This window comes from Pholis gunnellus (assembly GCF_910591455.1).
Source record: "Pholis gunnellus genome assembly, chromosome: 14".
Classification (NCBI taxonomy): domain Eukaryota; kingdom Metazoa; phylum Chordata; class Actinopteri; order Perciformes; family Pholidae; genus Pholis; species Pholis gunnellus.
This window is the reverse complement of record NC_136541.1, coordinates 6,055,199-6,076,808: the sequence shown is the minus strand read 5'-3', so window position 1 is coordinate 6,076,808 and position 21,610 is coordinate 6,055,199. Positions and strand designations below refer to the sequence as shown.

At 40.0% G+C, this 21,610-nt stretch overlaps 3 protein-coding genes across 3 annotated transcripts; 1 reads left to right on the top strand and 2 right to left on the bottom strand.

Moving 5' to 3' along the window:
- Positions 1-4,832: 4,832 nt before the first annotated feature.
- ccdc13 (coiled-coil domain containing 13) lies at positions 4,833-9,184 on the bottom strand (the record flags this gene model as incomplete). The annotated part of the gene is made up of 13 exons (XM_079172938.1): positions 4,833-4,944; positions 5,996-6,127; positions 6,237-6,299; positions 6,575-6,759; positions 6,851-7,054; positions 7,234-7,410; positions 7,492-7,662; positions 7,820-7,924; positions 8,009-8,125; positions 8,221-8,304; positions 8,438-8,580; positions 8,665-8,819; positions 9,003-9,184. The coding sequence occupies 13 exons, from the start codon at positions 9,182-9,184 to the stop codon at positions 4,833-4,835; spliced, it is 1,830 nt and encodes a 609-aa protein (XP_079029064.1).
- Positions 9,185-11,276: 2,092 nt separating this feature from the next.
- On the bottom strand, positions 11,277-13,481 carry higd1a (HIG1 hypoxia inducible domain family, member 1A). The gene is made up of 4 exons (XM_079173366.1): positions 13,359-13,481; positions 12,835-12,909; positions 12,609-12,743; positions 11,277-12,355 (listed from the first exon to the last, which is right to left on the bottom strand). Exons 1-4 carry the CDS (start codon positions 13,450-13,452, stop codon positions 12,282-12,284), a joined length of 378 nt encoding a protein of 125 aa, XP_079029492.1. The 5' UTR covers positions 13,453-13,481; the 3' UTR covers positions 11,277-12,281.
- A 4,473-nt stretch (positions 13,482-17,954) lies between these two features.
- Positions 17,955-20,241, top strand: LOC306705814 (7-alpha-hydroxycholest-4-en-3-one 12-alpha-hydroxylase-like). The gene has a single exon (XM_079172672.1). It carries the CDS (start codon positions 17,974-17,976, stop codon positions 19,495-19,497), a length of 1,524 nt encoding a protein of 507 aa, XP_079028798.1. The 5' UTR covers positions 17,955-17,973; the 3' UTR covers positions 19,498-20,241.
- Positions 20,242-21,610: the final 1,369 nt, after the last annotated feature.

Sequence of the window (21,610 nt, the reverse complement as noted above, 5' to 3'; positions counted from 1 at the left end):
ATGGATGCATGCTTAAATCTAAACTAAACAGAATTATCTCTCTTGTTATTCTTCTTTATGTGTTGGTGAAGAAAGGACATCTTCAGGCATCAAACACGGAACGTGAAATCACTTGTCTGATTGTACCACTGGATGCCTTTTGACTCCCTGTATTACTAACATTGAGTGTTTGATATGTTGGTCCTATGGCCGTCTGATGAGCTAGATTCTGTTTGATAGAAAAAACACACTTGGAGCCATTAATGTCTGGTATCAGTGGGTAGAAGACAATTAAGGTGGTAGAGCTTAGGGCCTGGACATGCGTGGTATATTAAGCAGAATTGCAGACTATCTTTAGTGTCAGGAATCAGTTATATAACATAAATAGGCAGAAACAGCTAACAGCGTGTTCAGGATGCAGCAGCTGACAGAAATAAACAAACCATATGTACATTTCTAAATTGAGTGGGACTGTGTTATAATAATGTAACTCATTTAGGGTTGTCTGGAAAGCTTCAAAACATCTTGAAATACCTGAGCATCTTATCTCCGACCAGGCTTAGCCTGCAGGATATGATGTGATCCTGTGTGCGCGTACGTGCATCTGTCCATCCATGGTCAATCTCGCACACTATTGGACCGAGACGACCTAGAGGACCCATTATTAATGTTGGTGCTCATTTATGACCGTATCCTTAAGGACCTCTCGTGATTGAGAGAAGAGCTTGAAGACGTGCGCTTGAAAAACACATTTGACACCACACGTTTGTGGTTTGTATTCATTCAACCAAACATTACAGCAGTGGTCGTTGCAGACACACCTGACGGAGATCTGCGCTCTACCGAGTGAACTTTTCTGTTTGGGTCTGATAATATATGGTTGCATATCACCATAATTAGCGCTCTACGTGAAGACAGTATGTGAGCCTGTGCAGACAAAATGAGCACCCATTAAGTATGAGATTGTTGTGTCAAGACAAAGGTTCACGCATTAATATTCATCAAGTATGAGCAGACATTTCTCTGTCAGCCTCCTGGGGCTTCGAGGTGGCTCAGGTGGGATGTCATTCCTTTTTGTCGCTCCCAATTATTTCTGTCTCTCTGTACTGTGAACTATCAAATTAAGGTAAAACAAAAAAACAGCAGCCTGTGATCAGCAGTGCTCATGCACACATCTCCAGGAGGAAGGCGATTCCACTGGCAGTGATCATATTTGTGAGCGTGAAAGCCATTGTGTCAGCACGTGTTAAGGGACTTGATAAAACAACTGTGTTCTTCCGGGGACTTGCACTCACGGTTGCTGAGACATAAAAGGATGTCCAACACCGGTGATGATGGACACACATGACACAACAAATGATTCAAGCTCTGGAATAGTTGTGCCACAAATAACTACTGTTCGACAAAATGTAAACAATGTATGTCTGTTGTCTTTGACAGAGATGTTGGATTCAAACAAAGCTGCCTTTTTATTTAATTATTTTTGCCACAAATGTCATCAGATGTGAGATGGAGGATTTCCTGAAGAAACTTGATTATTTTCGATTTTCCGGAAAGCAATTAAATTGTAGAGTCAAGAGTCCCAGCTCTGTTACTACAGCGATGCACTTTGAACTGTTGTCTAACAAAGTCTCTCAGGAGAAAAAAATACAGCTAGAATATTCAAGTAACGTCACCACCAGAATACATTCTTGTATTTTTTGTCTAATGTCTGATTCAACTAGACAACACAGTCTCTACAAGAACAATGCTACTGTATCATTATTGTATTTACAGTATTTATTTACTCTTTCGTTCGTCACTTTCAGAAGCAGGAAGATCACGTTTCTTTGCGTTCTATTGGTTTATTCACGAGGTCATCATAACGGCATTTCAAGTGTACTGTATTAAATAGATATAGAACAGATTAAGCTCACACTAAAACCCTGTTGCAGAACAATACCCACATTATTGCGGGACAATAACGGGTCAGGAAACTGTCAGGAAAACACATTAGAAGTGGTTGATATGCAGTGCATGACTAACCACACTGCATTCTAGTGATGCCACCTTGCTGAAATGAACAAAAAGACAAAAAAAGAAGCACACAGTGTTGACATGATACCTGACTGCACCAGGCAACAATTCTACTCATGTTGTATAGTTTGATCAACATTTCAATTGTGTAAAAAAAAGAAGCTTCACAGCTGTCTCAGTAAAGATAACAGCTCATTACTTTATTTCTACTTACTGTAAATGAGCACATTAGCACACCGCTGTTTATTTTCTTTCCATTACATGTAAATGAGAGGCACTAGGAGATGAATGGACTCATAGAGGCACAAACCGTTTTCTGGCCTGAGTTAAGTTCACAGATCCCTCGTATACTGATGGCTAACTTTAACCTCTGCGTTTACAGCACCACTATTTACTTTAGTTTCTGGATGCAGTCAATGGTCTGCAGGAAGCATTGGTCCAGAACGAGGGAATACCTCTGAGGAGAAGGATGGAGAAAGGAGTCATTCAAACCTGGAATGACAAATAGGTGAGGCTGTTTACGTATGCTGTGTTTACATAAGTTTGTGTTTGGTTTGGTGGGTTATTGGGCATTTTGGAATAAATCTACACCTTTCTGCGTAATACAGCTACATAAAACCATATTAAAATTGTTTGGTGAAGCGTAATTTATTTGAAAGTGATGACACTCTTTAATGACTGAAGTCAACAACAGCAACATTGGTTTTTCACTGAAATGACACAGTAAAATGAATATTGAACATGCAGCAACGAGCTCCATTTAAAAGCTAATGGCTTGTAATATTGGCCTTCCGAACACCTACCACAAAAAAGCTTCAGATTACACATTTGGGAAAATATTGTACATGCCCACAAAGACTGACTTTTTATGTGAAGTTTTGTTATGGCAGACAACAAAACAACATTACACGAAGTTAAACATTTTCCCTGGAGTTGGATGCAGTTGGGGACCATGACATGCGTTCGCTCCATCAACACCCTTTCTGACGCACATTTCTACATTCGATATACATATTTGGTAATCGTGCGGTAGCCGTATGATATCTCATCTGTTCCTCCAATGACACAGCCCGCTGGACTACATTAAAGGGTACCTCACCTTCTATCCAGGAGGTATTCAACACAGGCTGTTTTTTGTTACTCTGAGCATAAAGGCTTTCTTCATCACTTCCCAACTCTGATATTTTTGTCTTGTGGCACTTTCTCGCTCGGTCCAATGGGGACCTGCCAATCTCCCACAGGGTACTGGAAGAAATAGTGCGGTATTTGAAGCAGCACACTAACTCAGCCATGCTTTTAAATTAAGCGTGATGTGGAGGGAGAGGAGAGGAGAGGGAGGAGGGGGGGGGGGGGGGGGGGGGTTCTGCTCAAAATCCTTTTGGCTACTTTGGAAGAAAATAACTCGGATGTTAGTATGAATGCAGAGACTCCGACCAGGCTGCGTATATCCAGACAACCTTTGGACTAAGGAGCTAAGATTCCATCCTGTACATACGTGTGACATGCTCTGGGGACTGTGTGGAGGACTACAGTGGGAGTTTGTGCAGCTTGAGCCCGCATTCATTTTCAACCACTATTCCCACACAGCTGGTTTCAAGTCAGAAATGATTAGCAGTAATATTTGAAAGGATGGTTATAGTTTTTTGGGAACTTAACTTTGGTGTTTACTATTTGGCTTGGCCTGTCACACATTTATGTAGCCATCCGGAGCCAAATCAAATTCAAAACTCTAAGAAAAGGTCATAGCCATGAATGTAAACATATTCCAAACATGTGGTGGAGATGTGGTTCCCCTTTCATTGATTGAATTGGATGTTTCATTAGCTTACAAGAAATACTTTAAAAACAGACATTGTTGCTCTCTTAACCTGAAATGCACGTAAGGTTACCAGCAGAGGAAAATACATACATAGATTTAACCAAATGTGACATTGACATTTATAAAACAGCAAGCAGACAAAATCAGCATCAAACATTTCTGTCATCGGTAGGAACACTTGTCTGATGCCATCAGGGTTAAGCGGAGAGCTCTGTACTCAAGCAGTTAAACTGAGGTTGCCCGAAACGCACCAAGGAACCAACACAAACTGTCTTTGAGGGTTCAAATGGGGAAAAAGAGCGAGCTCTCCGTATGATGTCTGTGTGGCAGAGGAGGGGAGCCTGTTTCCTGCAGGCTGCTGTTTGTCACATCTGACAGGAGAAGGTAGGGCTCAGCTGGACGTGAGGTTGAGCAGGAACCAAACAGTTCCCCTGGTTAGTGTCTAGTCTGCGCTGTCACAGAGCCTGCAGGAAAACATGCTTGGCTTGTCTCATCACGTCACTGCAGAGCTGCAGGACATGGTGGAGAGTGCTCTTCAGCGATGCCCTCAGCACCTCTGTATTCCTCCAGCTAAGTGGCCGGCCGGGACACAACGTACACGAGCAACATAAACATATCTGTGCAGCCTAAACACGAGGGTTGGAATGAGCAATAGACCATTGCCAAGCATCAGTATTTCTGTCGTCTGGTGAAAATCAAAATCCTTGCGTGTTTTCAGGTGAGACAGCTACAGTGTCGTCAGAGCTAGAATTGCAATGCTTACAAACGACAACCGATTTGTTGCACAGTCTTTTCAGTTTGTCTATTTAGTTCCCGTTGCTCAGCAACTCCTTCCACCCCGAGGGACAATGCTCCGATACAGAGTCGTGATAGCCTGAAGCGAGACAGAGATGTGTGAAATTTAGTCCGAAAATTGCAACAAAAAGAAAGAGAAATTGGAAAACTTCCTTGGCATTGTCACATCACGCTGGCACTGACCTTGGCTTGGCAGATCTCCGGTTGCTACTTGCAAAAGTCCTCACTTAGGATCTAATGTTGTCTTCTCCACCTGCTGCTCCGTCACTACCCTGCGGCATCCCTCCTGGTACTTCTGTTCTGCCTCCCAAAACCTCTGGTTCATCTCTTTCTTTCTGGAAAATTCAAGCTCCGACAGTTAGAATTTAGTTGAACAATTATACTATTCCTCTTGATGCTGACTGTACAGATGGGCTAATGAGACTTCAGGTGGACATAGACAAATGAAGGTATAAACTCACTTACTTACTTACTGAATAGTACAATTTATAAAGTAACTCACAGTATATAACTTTTACAATTATTAATTAATGACATAATTAAATTTGACATGTTGTAATGTTATGTGCTTGTAGTGAAGAAAAGGGTAGAAAGCTACTTTGCTGACGCTTAGTTTCGAATTTTAATTCTTATACTGACTTAACTCTTGGTTTCCGTGCACCATGATTATATCTGAATGCATGAATAAAAAGAACCCAGAGACCTGGTGGAAACAACCCTGCAATGCTCAGAAAGAAATAACAAACGCGCGTGGCCTTAAAATGAGTTTTTGCAATGGACTACAAATGAATAGAATATTTTAGTGGTGCAGCATTGTAGCATCCCCTAACACCTTATTAGAAAGGCCGTTTTGATTACTGTGACGCACATAAAATATATATTTTTTTAATTTCCACATGAAAAAGAAATAGCGTCTCAAGGGTTCAGTGCTCCTTGTGTGTATCATTAAACAGAACTGCAAACAACTTCTCAGCTCACGGACGCTGACACTTCTGGAACTATGATGCATTCTGTTCTGCTTTTGTTGTGGCAGTCTTTCACGAGCAGTCTTTTAAATAGAGAGTCTAGCTTTGGATCATTTACACAATACATAGTCCTACATAACCATCTTTGATAAAGACAAGAGCCAACAACAGCATGATAATGTTGTGCTGTTATCTCAGTAATGTCCATCCTCAGTGAGAAAGGTAGCAGAACGAAGCGGGCCCTATACTTTTGAGGGCTGTTCATGTGCTGCTGGTACGAAGCACTAACATGTTTTGATATTTTGTCAGAATCAATAGCACTTCAACAAACACGTACTTCAACAAACACGTACCACTGACAGTTTAACATTGAGAGCAAAAAATGTGAGGAAAAAAAAGCTATGTTTTCAGGGTACATTACTTTGTCTGTAGGACTTGAACCATCTCAAAGAGCCGGTCGTTCTCCCCGCAGAGGACTTTATATTCATTACACTGGGTCATCAGAGCGCTCACATCAGCTGAACAGTGTGGACATCTTGAAGAACTTGGGCCCCTTGGGAACAAAATGATGCAACACTTGAACATATTTTTTGCGGTGCATGAAGTGATGTGTAACAGTGCATCAGGAAATGTACAAATAGAGCCGCTTGATGTGCACTTACTTGAATTCTATACTGCTCCCCACAGCAGGCAGCACCAGTTTATGACCAAATTTAGAAATTGAACTGAAAAAAGTTGACAGACAGTCAAGCTAACAGAAATCCATCTCGGGCAAAAACTGCGAGGCATCAACCGAATTGAATAACCCGTTCACAGAAAGTCCCGCAATAGCCAGAGTGGATTTTTAACCCTAATTCTGCCGGACAAGATGCCTTAGAACCCAGTTTTACTGTAACAGCTGGCAGAGGAGATAAGTTTAGGATGTAAAGACAAGATGTGTCACTGACTGCATGAAGTAATATCATATATATTCATACACGATTACAATCATCCCACATACCCTGAAGATGTTATTCTCTTGTTAATGTCTCCCTCTTCAGGGGTGAATCCTGAACTGCAAATTGTTGTCTTGAGGCTGGACTGTCTCTCCGCTCCCTCTTCCTGCAACAGCAGCATACACACCTTTAATGGCTTAGCCAAGCACAGAATATGAACGACATAAGCATAAGCAGCTTTTCCATTAATCTGACTGTTGTGAAGTCGAATACAACATTATTATTGTTGAGGTCATTTCAATGATTTTGCCTATTTTTGTGTGTTTTTTTTTCACCTTGACAGAGAGCTGCTGGATCTCCTGCTCTAGCTCTTTGATCCTAGCCTCTCTTTCAGCAACTGTGCGCTTAAGCTCCTGGATGAGAGCGCTGTGCGCCGGAGGCTCACTGCTCAGCGGCAGTCTCGGGCTCCTCTGGGTCTCCTTGCTCTGCACGTTCTGCTGCTGGCCGAGCCGTCTCAGCACCTCCTGCATCTGAGTCTGCTGCTTCTGCAAGAGGTACAAGAGGCGATTAGTGCTGAGAGCAATGTAGTAGAGCGCACAGAAGATCCTGCTTTCTGCGGTCTGTGACTCCTAGCGTCTGTAAAATTGATATGCACATACACACAATTTCCGTGTGTACACATAAAAGAAGATACACCAAGTATATAACGTGTTTTTCTCTTTACCAGCAGAGCATCCACAAGCTCATCATCATGTTTACCCTTCTCCAGGAGGGTGGAGATCTGGCCCTTCAGAGATTTCATCTCGGTAGACAGAGATTTGTTCCTGGCTTTAGACGCGTCTAGCTTTTTCTTCACGTCCTCGTGGTCCTTCAGGAGGGCCTCATAGTCCACTGAGATCCTCTGTTCAGTTGTGGAGCAAAAAGCAGGGCCTCGTCAGCAAATTAATTTCGTCCGATTCATTTACAACCACTGCATACACACCTCGTATGCCTCCCTCTTCTCCTTCTCGATGGTGCGGATATAGCTGAGGTTCTTGTCTTGTGGAGGGGTTTTCTGAAGGACCCCCATGCTCAGAAACTCTTCCTCTTCACTCAGGACACTAGGTTGTCTTCGCTGAGTCGACAGGTTCAGCTGCTGCTCCAGATCCCGCACCTGTCGCACAATACCCAGTTTTGTTCATGGAGTATTCAGGTGTTTGTTTTATATGTCCGCTATCTTATCTTAGTTACTTTGCTAAGCACCTTTTTAACGAACTTCATCAGCTTATCTGGGGAGCGCTTCATGACTTAAATTGTAATTTTTGGCTTACCCTCGTCTGAAGAGCCAATATCTGCTGAGAGCGACCTCTGAAACTCCCAGGGCAGCTTAGTAATTGGTGAAAGCTGACGTCCTCTCCAATCTCATTGATCAAAACCTACAACGACAGTAGCAGTTCATATTTTGGTTCACAGATGTCTGTGATGATTCTTGAGGGAGGGAGGAAAAAAAAGGATTCTACCTTCTGTGCTACTTTCAACTCCTGTTTGACAGATTGGACCTGGTTGCGGTACTCAGTCGCTTTCAGCTGGGCGGCAGCTAATTTCTCCTGCAGAGATTTCACCGCTGGATGTTCCTGCTTTTGTGAACAGATGGATGAGTTGGCATCATTAAAGCTAATAAGACATAAAAATACAATTTAGGTGAATTTAGAATTTTCACATCATAGATTACCTCACAGTCTTCAGACGACCTCTTATTCTGTGACTTTGTATCAAACGTTTTCCCCGGTGAAGAGTGCACCAAAGCCACCTGCAGCTAAAGAACAAGACATCTTTGTTTCAGCAAATGTTTATAGTTTAAAACAAATCGTGAACCTCTGTGTGCTGAAATGATGAACATCCATCCACGAATCCAATTAAATGATGCACCTAACGCAAAACTTTGTTACCTCTTTCTCAAGCTCTTTGACTCTGTTGATGTTTTGCTTGGATTTGATCTTTTCTCGCTCAGTTTCAGCAGTTAGCTCTCTATTCTTCTTGGACAGCTCAACAATCTTGGTGGCTGCGTAATCACCCGCCAACCCCGATGTGCCTAAATGGATGAGTGGATAAGTCACGAGGAAGCTGTGATGTAGCTATAACGTTACTGTGGTTGCAAGAGATGTGGTATTTATACCTGCTAAAACCAGCCGCTCTTCTTCTCTTTTCTTCTTCAGGTGTTTTATTTCAAAATCCTTCTCACTCAGAAGTTTGAAGAGCCGACCATTTTCGTCCTTAAGCTCCCTCAGCTGGTCCAGCAAAATCTGATTTTGATTCTCATCCTGGAGAAGTCTATAGGGAGGTGATACAAAATTAGCACTAAATAGATTCATTTCTTGCATTGATCAATAAAGTCCAAAACATGATTATTACATTTCCAGAGAATGTTTGCTTATTTATATCTTTTGTTTGATTAATAAAGCATAAAAACAATTAAAGCTGAACAATATATATGTTAGCCTTTGTAAGACTCACCTGTGTTCGAGATTGTCTGCCTGAATACCTTGATGAGAAAGATCCAAATCATCCTGGCCAACACTGACATCAAGCCGATCTGGTTCTTTCTTCTTTTTTCTATCCAGTTTTCTTTTCTCCTGCTGTTTTTGTAGCGCTTGGAATTGAAGCCGCAAGTCACTCAGTTCATCGTCATGCTCCATGATCTACGGTTTGTAGCATAAGGAACACAGATCAACTTATGAAAGTAAAAAAATGACACAGGAAGTCAATATTGTGACTAAATATTGTGTGGGGATTTTATTTATAGTAAGATAATGGATACATGGAGATTCCCCTGGATTTGAAGGCTGCTTTAGTTGAATGACAACTATTTCTTCTGCACTTCTTTGTTTTAACTGAATGAAAATAACCCTTAAGTTAGCTTAACCAGCGTGTCAATCGTAGCTCCACCACTACTAATATAATCTATTAAATAGCATATAAATTAAGGTTGTATTTAGAGGAAGTAGCTCACCAAGTCATTTATCCAAGTACCACCGTCGTAAACAAATTAGAGGCTGTTTTTGCACCGCATGGTTTTGTAACGTAGAAGAGACTGTGCGGCAGCTTCCTCACTGATTGCGACGCTACTGTATCCATAGAAACGGCACTCCCGAGACTTGATATAAGATCTCGCGAGAGTACGAATGTAGCCCTTTGGGATCACAGTCACGACCAGTGCACTGGTCTGTAATGAGAGTTCAATGTTTTTCAGCACGTGTCGAATTGTTCTACAAGTCAGTCACTTAAATTGAAGAACTGCGAGTGTGCTGTCAGTCAGTGGTTTACGAATGTACTGTACTGTAACTTATGTGTATAATAGTTTTAGAAAAATGACGGTAAATGACAATTAAGTAGCAAACAATTAACAGCAACTGGAAATACATGTTGGCTGATTGGAGAAGCATGCCTTGCTATACTTACACAAGTGTTTTCCAGCATTTAATATGTGATGGTAACTTACATTCGGTTTTGCTGTTTTGAATATCTTTATCATAAGCACAGATCAAAAGTTAAATCAAATTTGTCTTGTTTTTTTCCAGAAACCTCTGCAAAGGAAAAATTTGTTGAAAGAAAAATACCTCGAGGCAAACAAGTGTCCAAAATCCATTAGTAAAGTGTGAGTGTAATAGTATTTATCATATGGGAACATAATAGTCAAACCTGTACTATTGGGCAGCGTCCTACATGACAACAAGAGGGCGACAAAGCAGCTTTTATCAAACTGCCAAAGGTAAATAGACTAACTTTAGGGGGTTCTTACTCAGTCTCCATCATGAATGACAAATACACATTACAGTACATTCATTTTGTTGAATCAATTTGGAATATAATGTCTGGATGGAATCGTGGATCCAATGTTTAAACCGCCCATCCATGTTATGTCCTTAGTTAAAGTCAACACTAAAAACAGAAAAGTAAAAATACTAGTTCTCATTTTGATAGTGAATCCTTTGGAAGCTTCTCAAGTACACCATTCATCCCACAAACCTGGTTTGGAGGGAAGGACCAACCTGAAAGATGCTGATTGGGTCTGATTGTGTTTACAGTATGAGTGATTAATGCTGATTGGCTTAGTCACGCTTACAACACAAACGCACTAGTGTAACCTGATAAATAGCAGTTGGCACAATAGCACTCACAGAATGTCCAAAGTCACAATGACACAGCATTGTGGAGCATCCTGCCACCTGCAGTTGATGTGATGCATTTCTTGTTGAAACTGGATCTTAGGGTGAGACAATACACAACAAAGTATTCCAAAGCATAAAACACTAAAATACCAGTAGTTTTATTTGAAGTTATAGGGCAGAGATAAAAAAAATGTGTCATGGTTTTATTGTTTGGAATTTAAGACACCAACTGGTGCACAATAAAGAGAGAACTAAACTGTTTCGGATTTCCAGGAGTTTTTGTTTGACCAAACATACAAGAAAAACTCTAAAAAGGACAGTAAACTAGGAACACCTAACTTAAACTAATACAGACCTAAACACTGTCGAAATCAAATGATGATTTTATGTTTAGCTGTTTTAAAGAAGGTTAAAGTTACTGTGGAGGCTGTAGTTTGGGGTGCCAATGAATTGCACAGTGTTAAACTCTGAGGTGTTTTCTAACACAGACTAACTTGACTATTGCCAGACTGTATTAGTTTGATCCAGGTATACATCATAAACTGTCACATGTGTTGTTAAATAAGCTACACCAGTCAAAACATGCAGTGCAATTTGAGTATTCAAAACATACACGACAGAATTTCAACGTCATTTTTATTTCCAGAAGAAAAAAATAATTAACACAAAGAAACTTTCAAAATGAACATGTTCTGTATTTGTACACATTAAAAACTGTACTTTGTGAATAACTTAACAAGGCATCTTATTTCTAAGCATTTCACAAGGTTTAGGCTGTACATTATAGGTTACTGCACAGTCTACAGGTGTACCTGGGTTTATGTCTCATGAAGAGTTTTATTGGACCCCTGTGTATCACAACATAATGATACAAATATGAGAAGAAAAGACTTGGCTATTGAATGAAGTCACAAATGTAGCTACAGAAAATACATTTATGGCTTTGTTTCAAGACTTGTGTTCCTTTTCCAATTCCCATGTGATAACTTTATATTTTTGTTTATAATCTGATATTGCGGTATTGTTGTTTAAATGATGTGATAGAATAGGCCTCGTCTAGACCACATGTTGTCAAAGCCTTCCATAACATACCCATAATACACTGGGATGCCCTTTAAAAAAAGTGGGCTTAGGTACAAGCATTTCCCATTTGGCAAAAATCCTTACATCAGTATATAAAATGATATATCGCTGGTGTGACACAACAAAATAAATACAAGAAGAAAACAAAAATCAGCCTACCTGCTGTTGGTGGTTATTTTCAAATCTAGACTTAAGTCAAACTGTTTTCAAATAATCTGCTACATTGTCTAGCTTTTGTTATTTCACTCACACAGCATTCAAATATGAACCAACAAAACCATCAGTATTCTCACCTGTCCACACAGGCATCAAACACTGTAACCAGTACTAAAAGGTGAGATCAATACACCTCCTAGTACAGAAGTGATAGCTTGACCCTCTGGTATAGTACCTGGAGGATAAGTGTAATTAATAAGTTATACCTATTTACAGTAGCGGAGAGCTGCTGAGGGGTGTTTGCATTAACAAATTATAAAAATACATTTTCTACACACCTTAATCTGAGGTAATATTAAGGGACATAAAATGTCAGAGTCCATGTTCACTTTTGTTCCGCTGCTTTCTGTTCTTCTCTGGGCTTTACGATATAATCTCTGTACATTGAATACAGGACCCCTAAAAACAAAGAAACAAAGGGATAGGTTACACAAAGACTCTTCTATTGACTTATCATTGACAAGAAAAAGTGGTCATAATGTAACCAGGCAAACTCCAGACCTATACTTTTTAATGATGGCCACGGTAGCCCAAAACACTTTTAATAACCAGGTATCCCACTAAATAAAAGCGACAAATCAAAGCAGCTTTGCACAAACTGAAACGATGCAACTACGATCTAATAAGAAACAATCGAATCAAAGCTACATACCAACAGTGATGGCTCCAACCACGAAGCCCTGAGCAGCTACACGCATGTGGATCAAGTGAACTGACATTTTTGTGTCTCCCCGGCTCTTCATTTTCATCAGTCTGTACCCCACGATGGCAAAGAATCCAGCCATTCCTGCAGGGAGCAAACAGACGGGTCACTTTACATGGATGACTCACTAAAAACAAAATCATGATGTAACCATTAGGGCTCAAGATGTACTCACCCAATGGGACGAATGGATTCTCCTTTACTTTTCGCATCAACTTGGAATCATTCTCCTCATAGGAAGACATCTTGACTAAATAGGAAAAAGAAAAGGAAAAGTTAGGCAAGGTACTGGTGTCACTTCCATGGTATTCCCAAAGCACAGCATGCTGACTTATTCATTACATTATTAGAGCATTGTGAAATCCTGGCTGTACATTTAAATAACAGTTGTGAATACATGTTAGACTACAAAATACAATACTGTTCATTATTTAGATTTAAATACCACATGAGCTGCTCAGAGGTTACCCATGAAGGGCAGCGGGGAGACGCGTCATATTTTAGGCTTAAACAACTCTACGTATTCTGCTCATTGTAATGCACATAAACCATTGAGCAATGAGCAAGTTACTAAAGTTACTGTTTGTGTAATCTTGATCAAATTAGGCTAAATAACACACAAATATTATACAACAAGCGTGGGCGAGGACTACAGCTTTAACATCAGATTAAACCTCCACAGTAGGCTGGAATACGTACTTGTTTTTAAGGAGTGTGTCGCCGGTTGAATCGCCAACAGAGAAGTTACCCAGAGAGGTTTTTTGGGGAGTCTTTTTAGAGCCTCTTGTCGCATGTAAGTTGGGAGGAAGTAGGGAGCCGGCTTCGTTATGTAACTGCGCAGGTCTGACGTCAACGTTAGAGTTATCGCGAGTGCATTGTGTTCAGGTCGCCGGAGAAAATAGTAAAATTAATACTCGGCCTTGTAAATGTTGTCAAATTGTAAATATCCTTCTCTCTTGAACTTCTAAGGAACTATTCTGTCTAAGATTTCGTAGTATTACAGTTTTTCTTTACATCACATAACATAATATTGGCTCTGGCAGCATAACATGGTCGTTGTTGTCATAAATCCGATGTGACATGAACGCAGCATTTGTTGTACAATCCCCCTCACAAAATCAAAGATAGTAAAACGAATGAGATGTAACTCCCGCTCCGATAGGCGTGTAGTCTGTTTCGTAATGAAACGAAAAAAGCCTCTCACACTGCCAAGCTCATCCTATTGCAATTCTAGGTATAAATATCAGATTTAATTTACTGTCAGAGAAGCTAGAGAGACAAACATCTCTTCAATGGCCAGTGTCAAACATACCACGTTGTTTACGCTTTTGTATGATCTCTCCTTATGCTATTCCCTGCCTTACTGGTATTTAAATGAAGGTGGGGATAGGTGGAAGTGAGTCCTCTTGCTTCACGTGTTGATCTCTGGGATGACGTGACAGTCATGAGTGCTCATCAATACGTTTGTAGCTGCACGTATCAGCAACGTGCTGCATTCTGTTCAGTACACTGTAACACAAGATGATCACTTAGTCTACTTCTAATAATTTGTGTTGATCGCCACGTTTTTAAGTAAATGAACCTTTTAAATGACGTTTAAGTAAAACATCTGGCATCTAGTCTTGTTAGTAACCAATGTTTTATTAGTATTGAAATATAACAAAATGAAAGTAATAATGTTGTTACTTTTCTACAATCAAAGAAATATTATCCACTGACGGTATGACTTATGGTAGCATCAGTCTGTCTGTATGTATGTTTACAAAAAACTAAACAGTATATGATTTAAACTTCAGCATTTGGAGTATCCTGCCGGAATGTTATTTAATGACGAAGAGTGTCTTTCTTGAATCCCACAACTTATTACAACTAATTTTGTCCGGAAATAGTTCAATAAACCACCAAATACTTGAAATTGTATTGACATATTAGTATTTGCTTGGCTATGTAATAATACATAATGCACAAATTGATGCTAGGCCTACTAGTAATTACACACAGGTCTGGGGTGACAGGGCCAACTGAAACCAATGTGGCCATCTCAATTTTGTAAAGCTAAAGCAGCAGAATAAACCTCGAGCATTTTAATTATAGCAACTTGCCATGTATTTTGACTGTGTCTGCATTGTGTTCCCTCTTGAGAATGGAAATCAAAAACAGCTTTGAAGTCCTAATGAGCCTGTGGCATTTCCTTTATTCAGTTATGGGCTATCAGGCCCCACTGATCATGTCCCAGGCACTGATGTGCAGGAGGGATTTCTGAAAATCACCATCACTTATCTTCCAGACAACCTTTTAAGAACGTAATTGAATAAACACATTTTACATTTATTTCCCTTTTGTTGTAGTGTCCTATCTCATACTGTATTTTCAGCTGATCCAACTTATGTTTCATATGTCTTTGCTGACTTGAAGTAGCATTTAAAAAAAATGATCAACTACACTTTTCACTTTGCCTTGTGTAAATGACACTGAAATTAAAAAAAGTGTTCCAAAGGAAATTGCCTCAGTCATGTTGTAAATAAAGAAAACATCTCCACCCAGTAGTGAATTAGGTAACCAGCAGTGAGGTAAGAGTGCTCAGTTTTCAATTCACTGTAAGTGTCAAAGTAGACTGCAAAATAAAAGAGGGTATCAGAATGAATCACTCAATTATCTTTACACTTAAGTAGGCAAATATTTACTTATTCACATATATTCATACTTGCATATGCCCGTCTCTGCTTCTAAGTTTATGCTCATATTACTGACCTTTATTAGAAACTGGTGTATTTGGTGGCAGTCTCAGTGCTACAGCATATTCATCAGGTTATCTCTGCGAGGGGCCGTTATGCAGCCATGTTATGATGAATAAAGGTTTCCAGTCATTATAAGCAACCTACAACCGCCACAAATAAAAAGCTATAAGGCCTAAAATATATGAAATAAATTAGAGATTTGTCATAGTTTCAGACCTTTTCAGGTCCTTTTTATTAAAGCTTTTCATCCATAGACTTTTAAAAATAGTTTTAGTATGTCCATTGCATGTTATAATGTAACCTCTAGTTGTGCAACACAACCAGTGAGACATTTAGAAAGAGTCTTTCAACTTTAAAGAAACGGTTGGAATGATCAAAATGATCAAAGTGATCATTACACCTGAGTGGGTTAAAACTCCAAGTCTGAACACAGTCAGGGAGTTCTATCTCAGATAGTTGGACCTTTGCTCTCACCTCTAATCCTTTTGTGGCCCAAGGTGAGATTTTGCTCCACTTAACAACCCAATCATTTTTCCACCTTTACCAATGATATAAGTACATAATGTTGCTTTAAAACAGGGGAACTTAAATTAATTTGGCTATAACATAACAGATGACTATGATCGGTTCTGTCCTGTGTCGGCACTTGATCCGTTCTATCAAATTTGGTAGAACAAGAAATATCTTATTACATTTCTGAGTAAGGATGATTTAGTTCAAACAGTGCAGCCGACACAAAGGGATACTTTTACTTTCAATATAACTTACACTCTCCTCCGCCCAACATTATAAAGCAGTAATTAAATATACCTCTATGAATAAAAGTAGGTTGTAGGTTTTACACAGTCTGGACTCAAACACCCTGTTGTTGCAGCTTTTTTTTTTCTTCCCATTATATCCAACATGTTTTCCAATATACATTCCAGCAGGTGGTGCTACATGTCCACTACAATCTAGGAGCAACACATAACAGACTTTGGATATCAGACAACTCAGACTCATTTATGTTTCAATACAATTTGTGAAGTTATCGTTTTGCTTATTTTTCTACTTTTCAAAAAGTGGTGGATTTGGTACTGTAAGTATTGCTTTATTTCAGTAATGTGGAGACGAGCAGAATAAAGAAATGACGCAGTTATCTCGTTTATACTTTACATGTATTTCTATAACAAAGGTCCTCATGATGGTGGATAATCCGTTCCCCTTTATGTAAACCCTATATCGGACGGGGCAGGTGCTATCTTTAGTAGCTTCCGTTTTACAATCACTCAGAAATTTGTGATCCGTCAATGGCGAGTCACTGGAAGGCAAAGGTCAGATTTGATCAGTATCATTGATGTCATTCATTTTGATAACTTAAAGCCCTGTAATTACAGTTCAGTAACGTTTCCGTCTGATCACATTTTATGAAGCCAGAGTCTAAAGACCTCATGAGATGGCATTGAAATATGTTGTCCTTGACTGAATGAACACAATCTGTAAGTTGTATCCAGCTGCTATGATAAAAAAGGGATTGCCACATTTAATGAACTCAATGAACTGTGGTCAAGGTCAGGGTTATACTTGCAATGAATTGGCTGTGATCCATTTGATATTACTAAATCCAAATATATGTATGAGAAATTAAACTATTTCTTAAAGGGAGAGTGTGTAGCATTTCGGGGATCTATTAGCAGAAATGAACATAATATTTTTAAATATGTTGTCATTAGTGTATAATCACCTGAGACTAAGAATGGCTGTTTCCTTCAGCTTGGAATTAACCCTTCATATACCGCCATGCTTCTACAGTAGCCCAGAGCGGACAAACCAATGTGCGGCTCACATTACCGCAGGGGGGTATGCAGATGGTAGCAATCTGCAACCACACTGCTAGATGCCATCAAATCCTATACACTGTCCATTTTAATCTAGAACTTGGATGTATGCCTTTCCAATAATTTGTGACATTATTTCATAATTTTAGAAACATGTGACAAAACAATAGATGCTGGCCCCTTCACAGATTGTAGGCAGTACCTCTGACATCTAATATATATATATATATATATATATTTATATATATATATTTATATTAAAGAACAAACTGACCTCAAATTAGCAGTTCATTTGACTTCACTTCACTCAGCCAAGTTTTTTTATTTTGTATTTGTTTTGACTGAGCAGAACTATATTTAGAGATTTGTGACTAATAAACAAGCTGTATTGCTTATTCCTCTTGTCTAGTGTACTGCAACATTACCTTTCTTTTTTAATTCAACACCTTTTGCTAAAAAATAGGCAAAACAAGATATATTATAACGTAGTCTGTTTGTAAAACACCTATGATTTAGTTTATGCAGAAAACCATGCGCTTGGTTGACTGATGTTACTCAGCGAAAGTGTTTTCTCGTGTTTCTTCCCTTCTCTTAAACCATCTCACTCTTTTCTGCAGGGATAGAAAAGCATTGAGTAATCAGTTCCTGGAAGCCTGAAACCAAGCCCACATGCAAAGGGAGGAGCAAAAGACTGTTTAAATGCCGTACTGGACGTGAACCTTGACTCCAAAGCACTGTGTGGTGTCAGAGAATTCAGACATGGGGCTGCTGCTGCCGATCCTTCTTGGCTTTCTTGCTGCTCTGATTGGAGGACTGTACCTTCTCGGGGTGTTTCGACAGCGGCGACCGGGAGAACCCCCTTTGGATAAGGGGCTCATTCCTTGGCTGGGTCATGTCTTAGAGTTTCGCAGGAACACACTGAAGTTCTTAGAGAGGATGAAGCAAAAGCACGGCGATGTGTTCACAATACAGCTGGGAGGGTTTTACATTACGTTCCTTCAGGACCCGCTGTCGTTTGGATCACTTGTTAAGGAGAGTCGAGAAAAACTGGACTTCAGCAAGTTCGCTATGCATTTAGTGCGCAAAGTGTTTGGTTATGTAGCTGTTGAGGACGACCACGCTATTATCCACATGTCCAGCAACAAGCACCTCAAGGGGGATGGCCTGGAGGTGATGACACAAGCAATGATGAGTAATTTGCAGAACCTCATGTTGCACAACATCGGCACCGCTGCGGACCAAAGCACGTGGATTGAGGATGGACTGTTCATGTACAGCTACAATATTGTTTTTAGGGCCGGCTACTTATCTCTGTATGGCAATGAGCCACACAAGTCAGAAGCAAGTGAGGAGAAAGACAGAGCTGAATCAGAAGCATTATTTTACGAGTTTCGTAAATATGATCAACTCTTTCCCAACCTGGCTTATGGGGTCCTGCTACCAAAGAAACGGTTGGAAGCAGAGAGGCTAATGGAATTCTTCTGGAACAGACTGTCAGTGCAGAAGATGAAGAACAAAGACAACATCAGTCGCTGGGTTTGGGATATCCAGCAGGCCAAAGAGGAGATGGGAATGGAGGAGTCGATGATCAACAAGTACATGTTTGTGCTTCTTTGGGCCTCTCAGGGCAACACGGGGCCTTCTTCATTCTGGCTGCTCCTCTTCCTCATGAAACACCCAGAGGCCATGAAAGCAGTGAAGGGGGAGGTCGATAAGCTTCTAAAGGAGTTCGGACAAGAAGTCCAACGCGGTGGCCCTTTAGTCGACCTGACCCGTGAAATGCTGATGAAAACGCCGATCCTGGACAGTGCTGTAGAAGAGACCCTCCGCCTCACTGCTGCACCTCTCCTCACCAGAGCGGTGCTTCAGGATTTGACGCTCAAGATGGCTGACGGGCGTGAATACTTCATACGCAAGGGTGACAGAATGGCAGCCTTTCCTTACAGTGCCGTCCACATTGACCCAGAGATCCACCCTGATCCACAGTCATTCAAATATGACCGCTTTCTCAATCCAGACGGGAGCAAGAAAACCGATTTTTACAAAGCTGGGAAGAAGGTGAAGTACTACAACATGCCCTGGGGTGCTGGGGTCTCCATGTGCCCTGGGCGTTTCTTTGCCACCAATGAGCTGAAACAGTTTGTTTTCCTCATGCTGGTTTATTTTGAGTTTGAGCTGAAGAATCCCGATGACACGATACCTGAAATTGACTTCAGTCGATGGGGCTTTGGATCGATGCAACCCCAGAGAGACATTCAGTTCCGATACAGACTCAGATATTAAACCAATCAATCGTTGTGATTTCTCTTCTCTGTAAGCTTTTAGTAGACAGATAGAAATCATGAGCTTCCACAGTAAAGTGTCAATGATTCTAAATAAGAAGTACAATCAATTCCCTCTTACACAGTACAAATGCACTATTCTTTTCTATACGTTGAACAGTTTAGTATGAATATATATATATATCTCTCCATTCTGCTTGTAAATCAGAGAGCAGTTCAATCTAATCAAGAACAATCCAGTTATCTTTGTATAAACTAATACCGTATATTGTTATAATATTGTGAATATGACTGCTTCTTTGCACAGCTGTTTTCCAGTATGATATAATTTTCTGTTATGCTGTATGTCCAATGAAACACTGTTAATTATCAAAATCTAGTAATTCATTCAAGCAAGACCATACAAATGTGATTACAGTCAAATAAAATTCAGATATGTGTACGCATGTGTATGCCCGGAGGGGTGAGAACTTAAAAATGTCAAACAGCAGAGATGCCATTACTTTGTTAATACTGTACATGTACTTCTGTTAGATGGTCATCATGATGGTAGTTGGGTATCCTTATTTCAAGTAAGCAATCTGTTTTGTTGGGATGTGCATGCATGGAATGTCACTGGACTGGTTTCACTAGAAGGTCATGGTTTGGTTTAGGACTATGTTTGTTAATGTGATTGTGGATTAATGCTTGTTTGTTTTTTAGATTGTTGTTAAGCTGAAATAAAACTTTTTTTTTTGGCAAATGAGTCTGGAGTAGAAACAAAGTACATTTTCCTTGACTGGATAAACCCAGTACACACATGGTCTATTTAAGGGTTTATTAATAACATTGTTTTACAATTAAATTGCATTATTACAACAAAACAGAGAAGGGGGGGAGAGACACAGGGAAGGGGGAACACAAAGAAACACTCGAGTTGGTGGGTCATAGTGGAGATCACTACTTCATGGAGTAAATTCATTTTGGCATGCTATATGCTGTACTTCTGCGCCATCTCACCAACCTTATTGTCAGATATTAGGACTGTTTGTGGAGCTGTATTGGATTGCAGAAATGTGGTTGTGTACAAATTGGTAGTTATCTGTGACAGCAACCATGGTCTCCTAAACTATTGTGTTCCCTCCCATACAACAAAAGCGCATTGTGAAATACATTTTGAGGAAAACTGATTTTCCCTCCTAATCATAGTCCTCAGAAGTCTGAGTGAGGAAGTTGGGGAAGTGAAAACAAATGTAAACGTTGACTTTTTAAAAAAAATGTAAGTAATGTAACAAACATAGTTGATGTAAGACAAACCATGATGTTTTTACATATCTGTCCCAGTAGTTTTGTTTTGCATTCCTTTATATTGCCAGAGTGTTCCTAACAGTTCTGTCTGTAACGGTACAATCTGTGCAGAGAGAAACTATTTTTAATTAACAAACCTCTGTGAGTGATTACTCTTGGTGTAGTGTGAAAAGAGCCCAGGCCAGAGGTCACACCTCAATGTATCAATCCCATTTTGCTTTGTCAAACAGTCCTGTATTGAACCCATGCAAATCCACTACTACAGACCAAACACACCCCCTGAACTGACAATGAATACACATGTTGGGTGCAGATAGTGTCAAGGTCCCTTGTCCTTCCCGAGAAGCTTAGCTCAACCCACACCTTTTGTTTCACTGGTATTTCCTGTAAGCCTGTACATGAACATGGCCAGAACTCACTCTGGTCAGAGACAATTCTACAGCTTTGTTGTGAACTTCTGTCTCCACTGAGCAGTGAATAAAACCAGCTTCAGACTTGGACCTGAAAGAATCTTTTCTTCAACATATTCAATATGGAATTACCTCCTCTCTTTATTTATTGTTTTAGATCGGCCGCTGAGGCCATATTCTCACACTCACATTTACACTTGTTATATTAGGAAGAGCTTGCACGACATGTTCCTCTATTGTTTGAAAGAGGTACATGCTTTAAAAGGGCTTTCGCTATGCACTTAAATTAAAAAATGCCAAAAATGTTGAAAAAACATTCACTGCCGTTTATTGCTGTGTGTGTGGCTCACACACAGAGAAACAAAGGCTTCTCCACATCTGGTACTAATGCATGCCACATGCAGGACTTCTGCATCA

Excerpts from the sequence above, each read along its gene's own strand:
- LOC306705814 (XM_079172672.1), top strand. The coding sequence starts at position 17,974 with ATGGGGCTGCTGCTGCCGATCCTTCTTGGCTTTCTTGCTGCTCTGATT.
- higd1a (XM_079173366.1), bottom strand. The coding sequence starts at position 13,452 with ATGCGACAAGAGGCTCTAAAAAGACTCCCCAAAAAACCTCTCTGGGTA. Across the intron at positions 12,910-13,358 it reads GACACACTCCTTAAAAACAA|TCAAGATGTCTTCCTATGAG; the intron begins GTACGTATTCCA and ends TTTCCTATTTAG. Across the intron at positions 12,356-12,608 it reads GGTTGGAGCCATCACTGTTG|GGGTCCTGTATTCAATGTAC; the intron begins GTATGTAGCTTT and ends CTTTGTTTTTAG.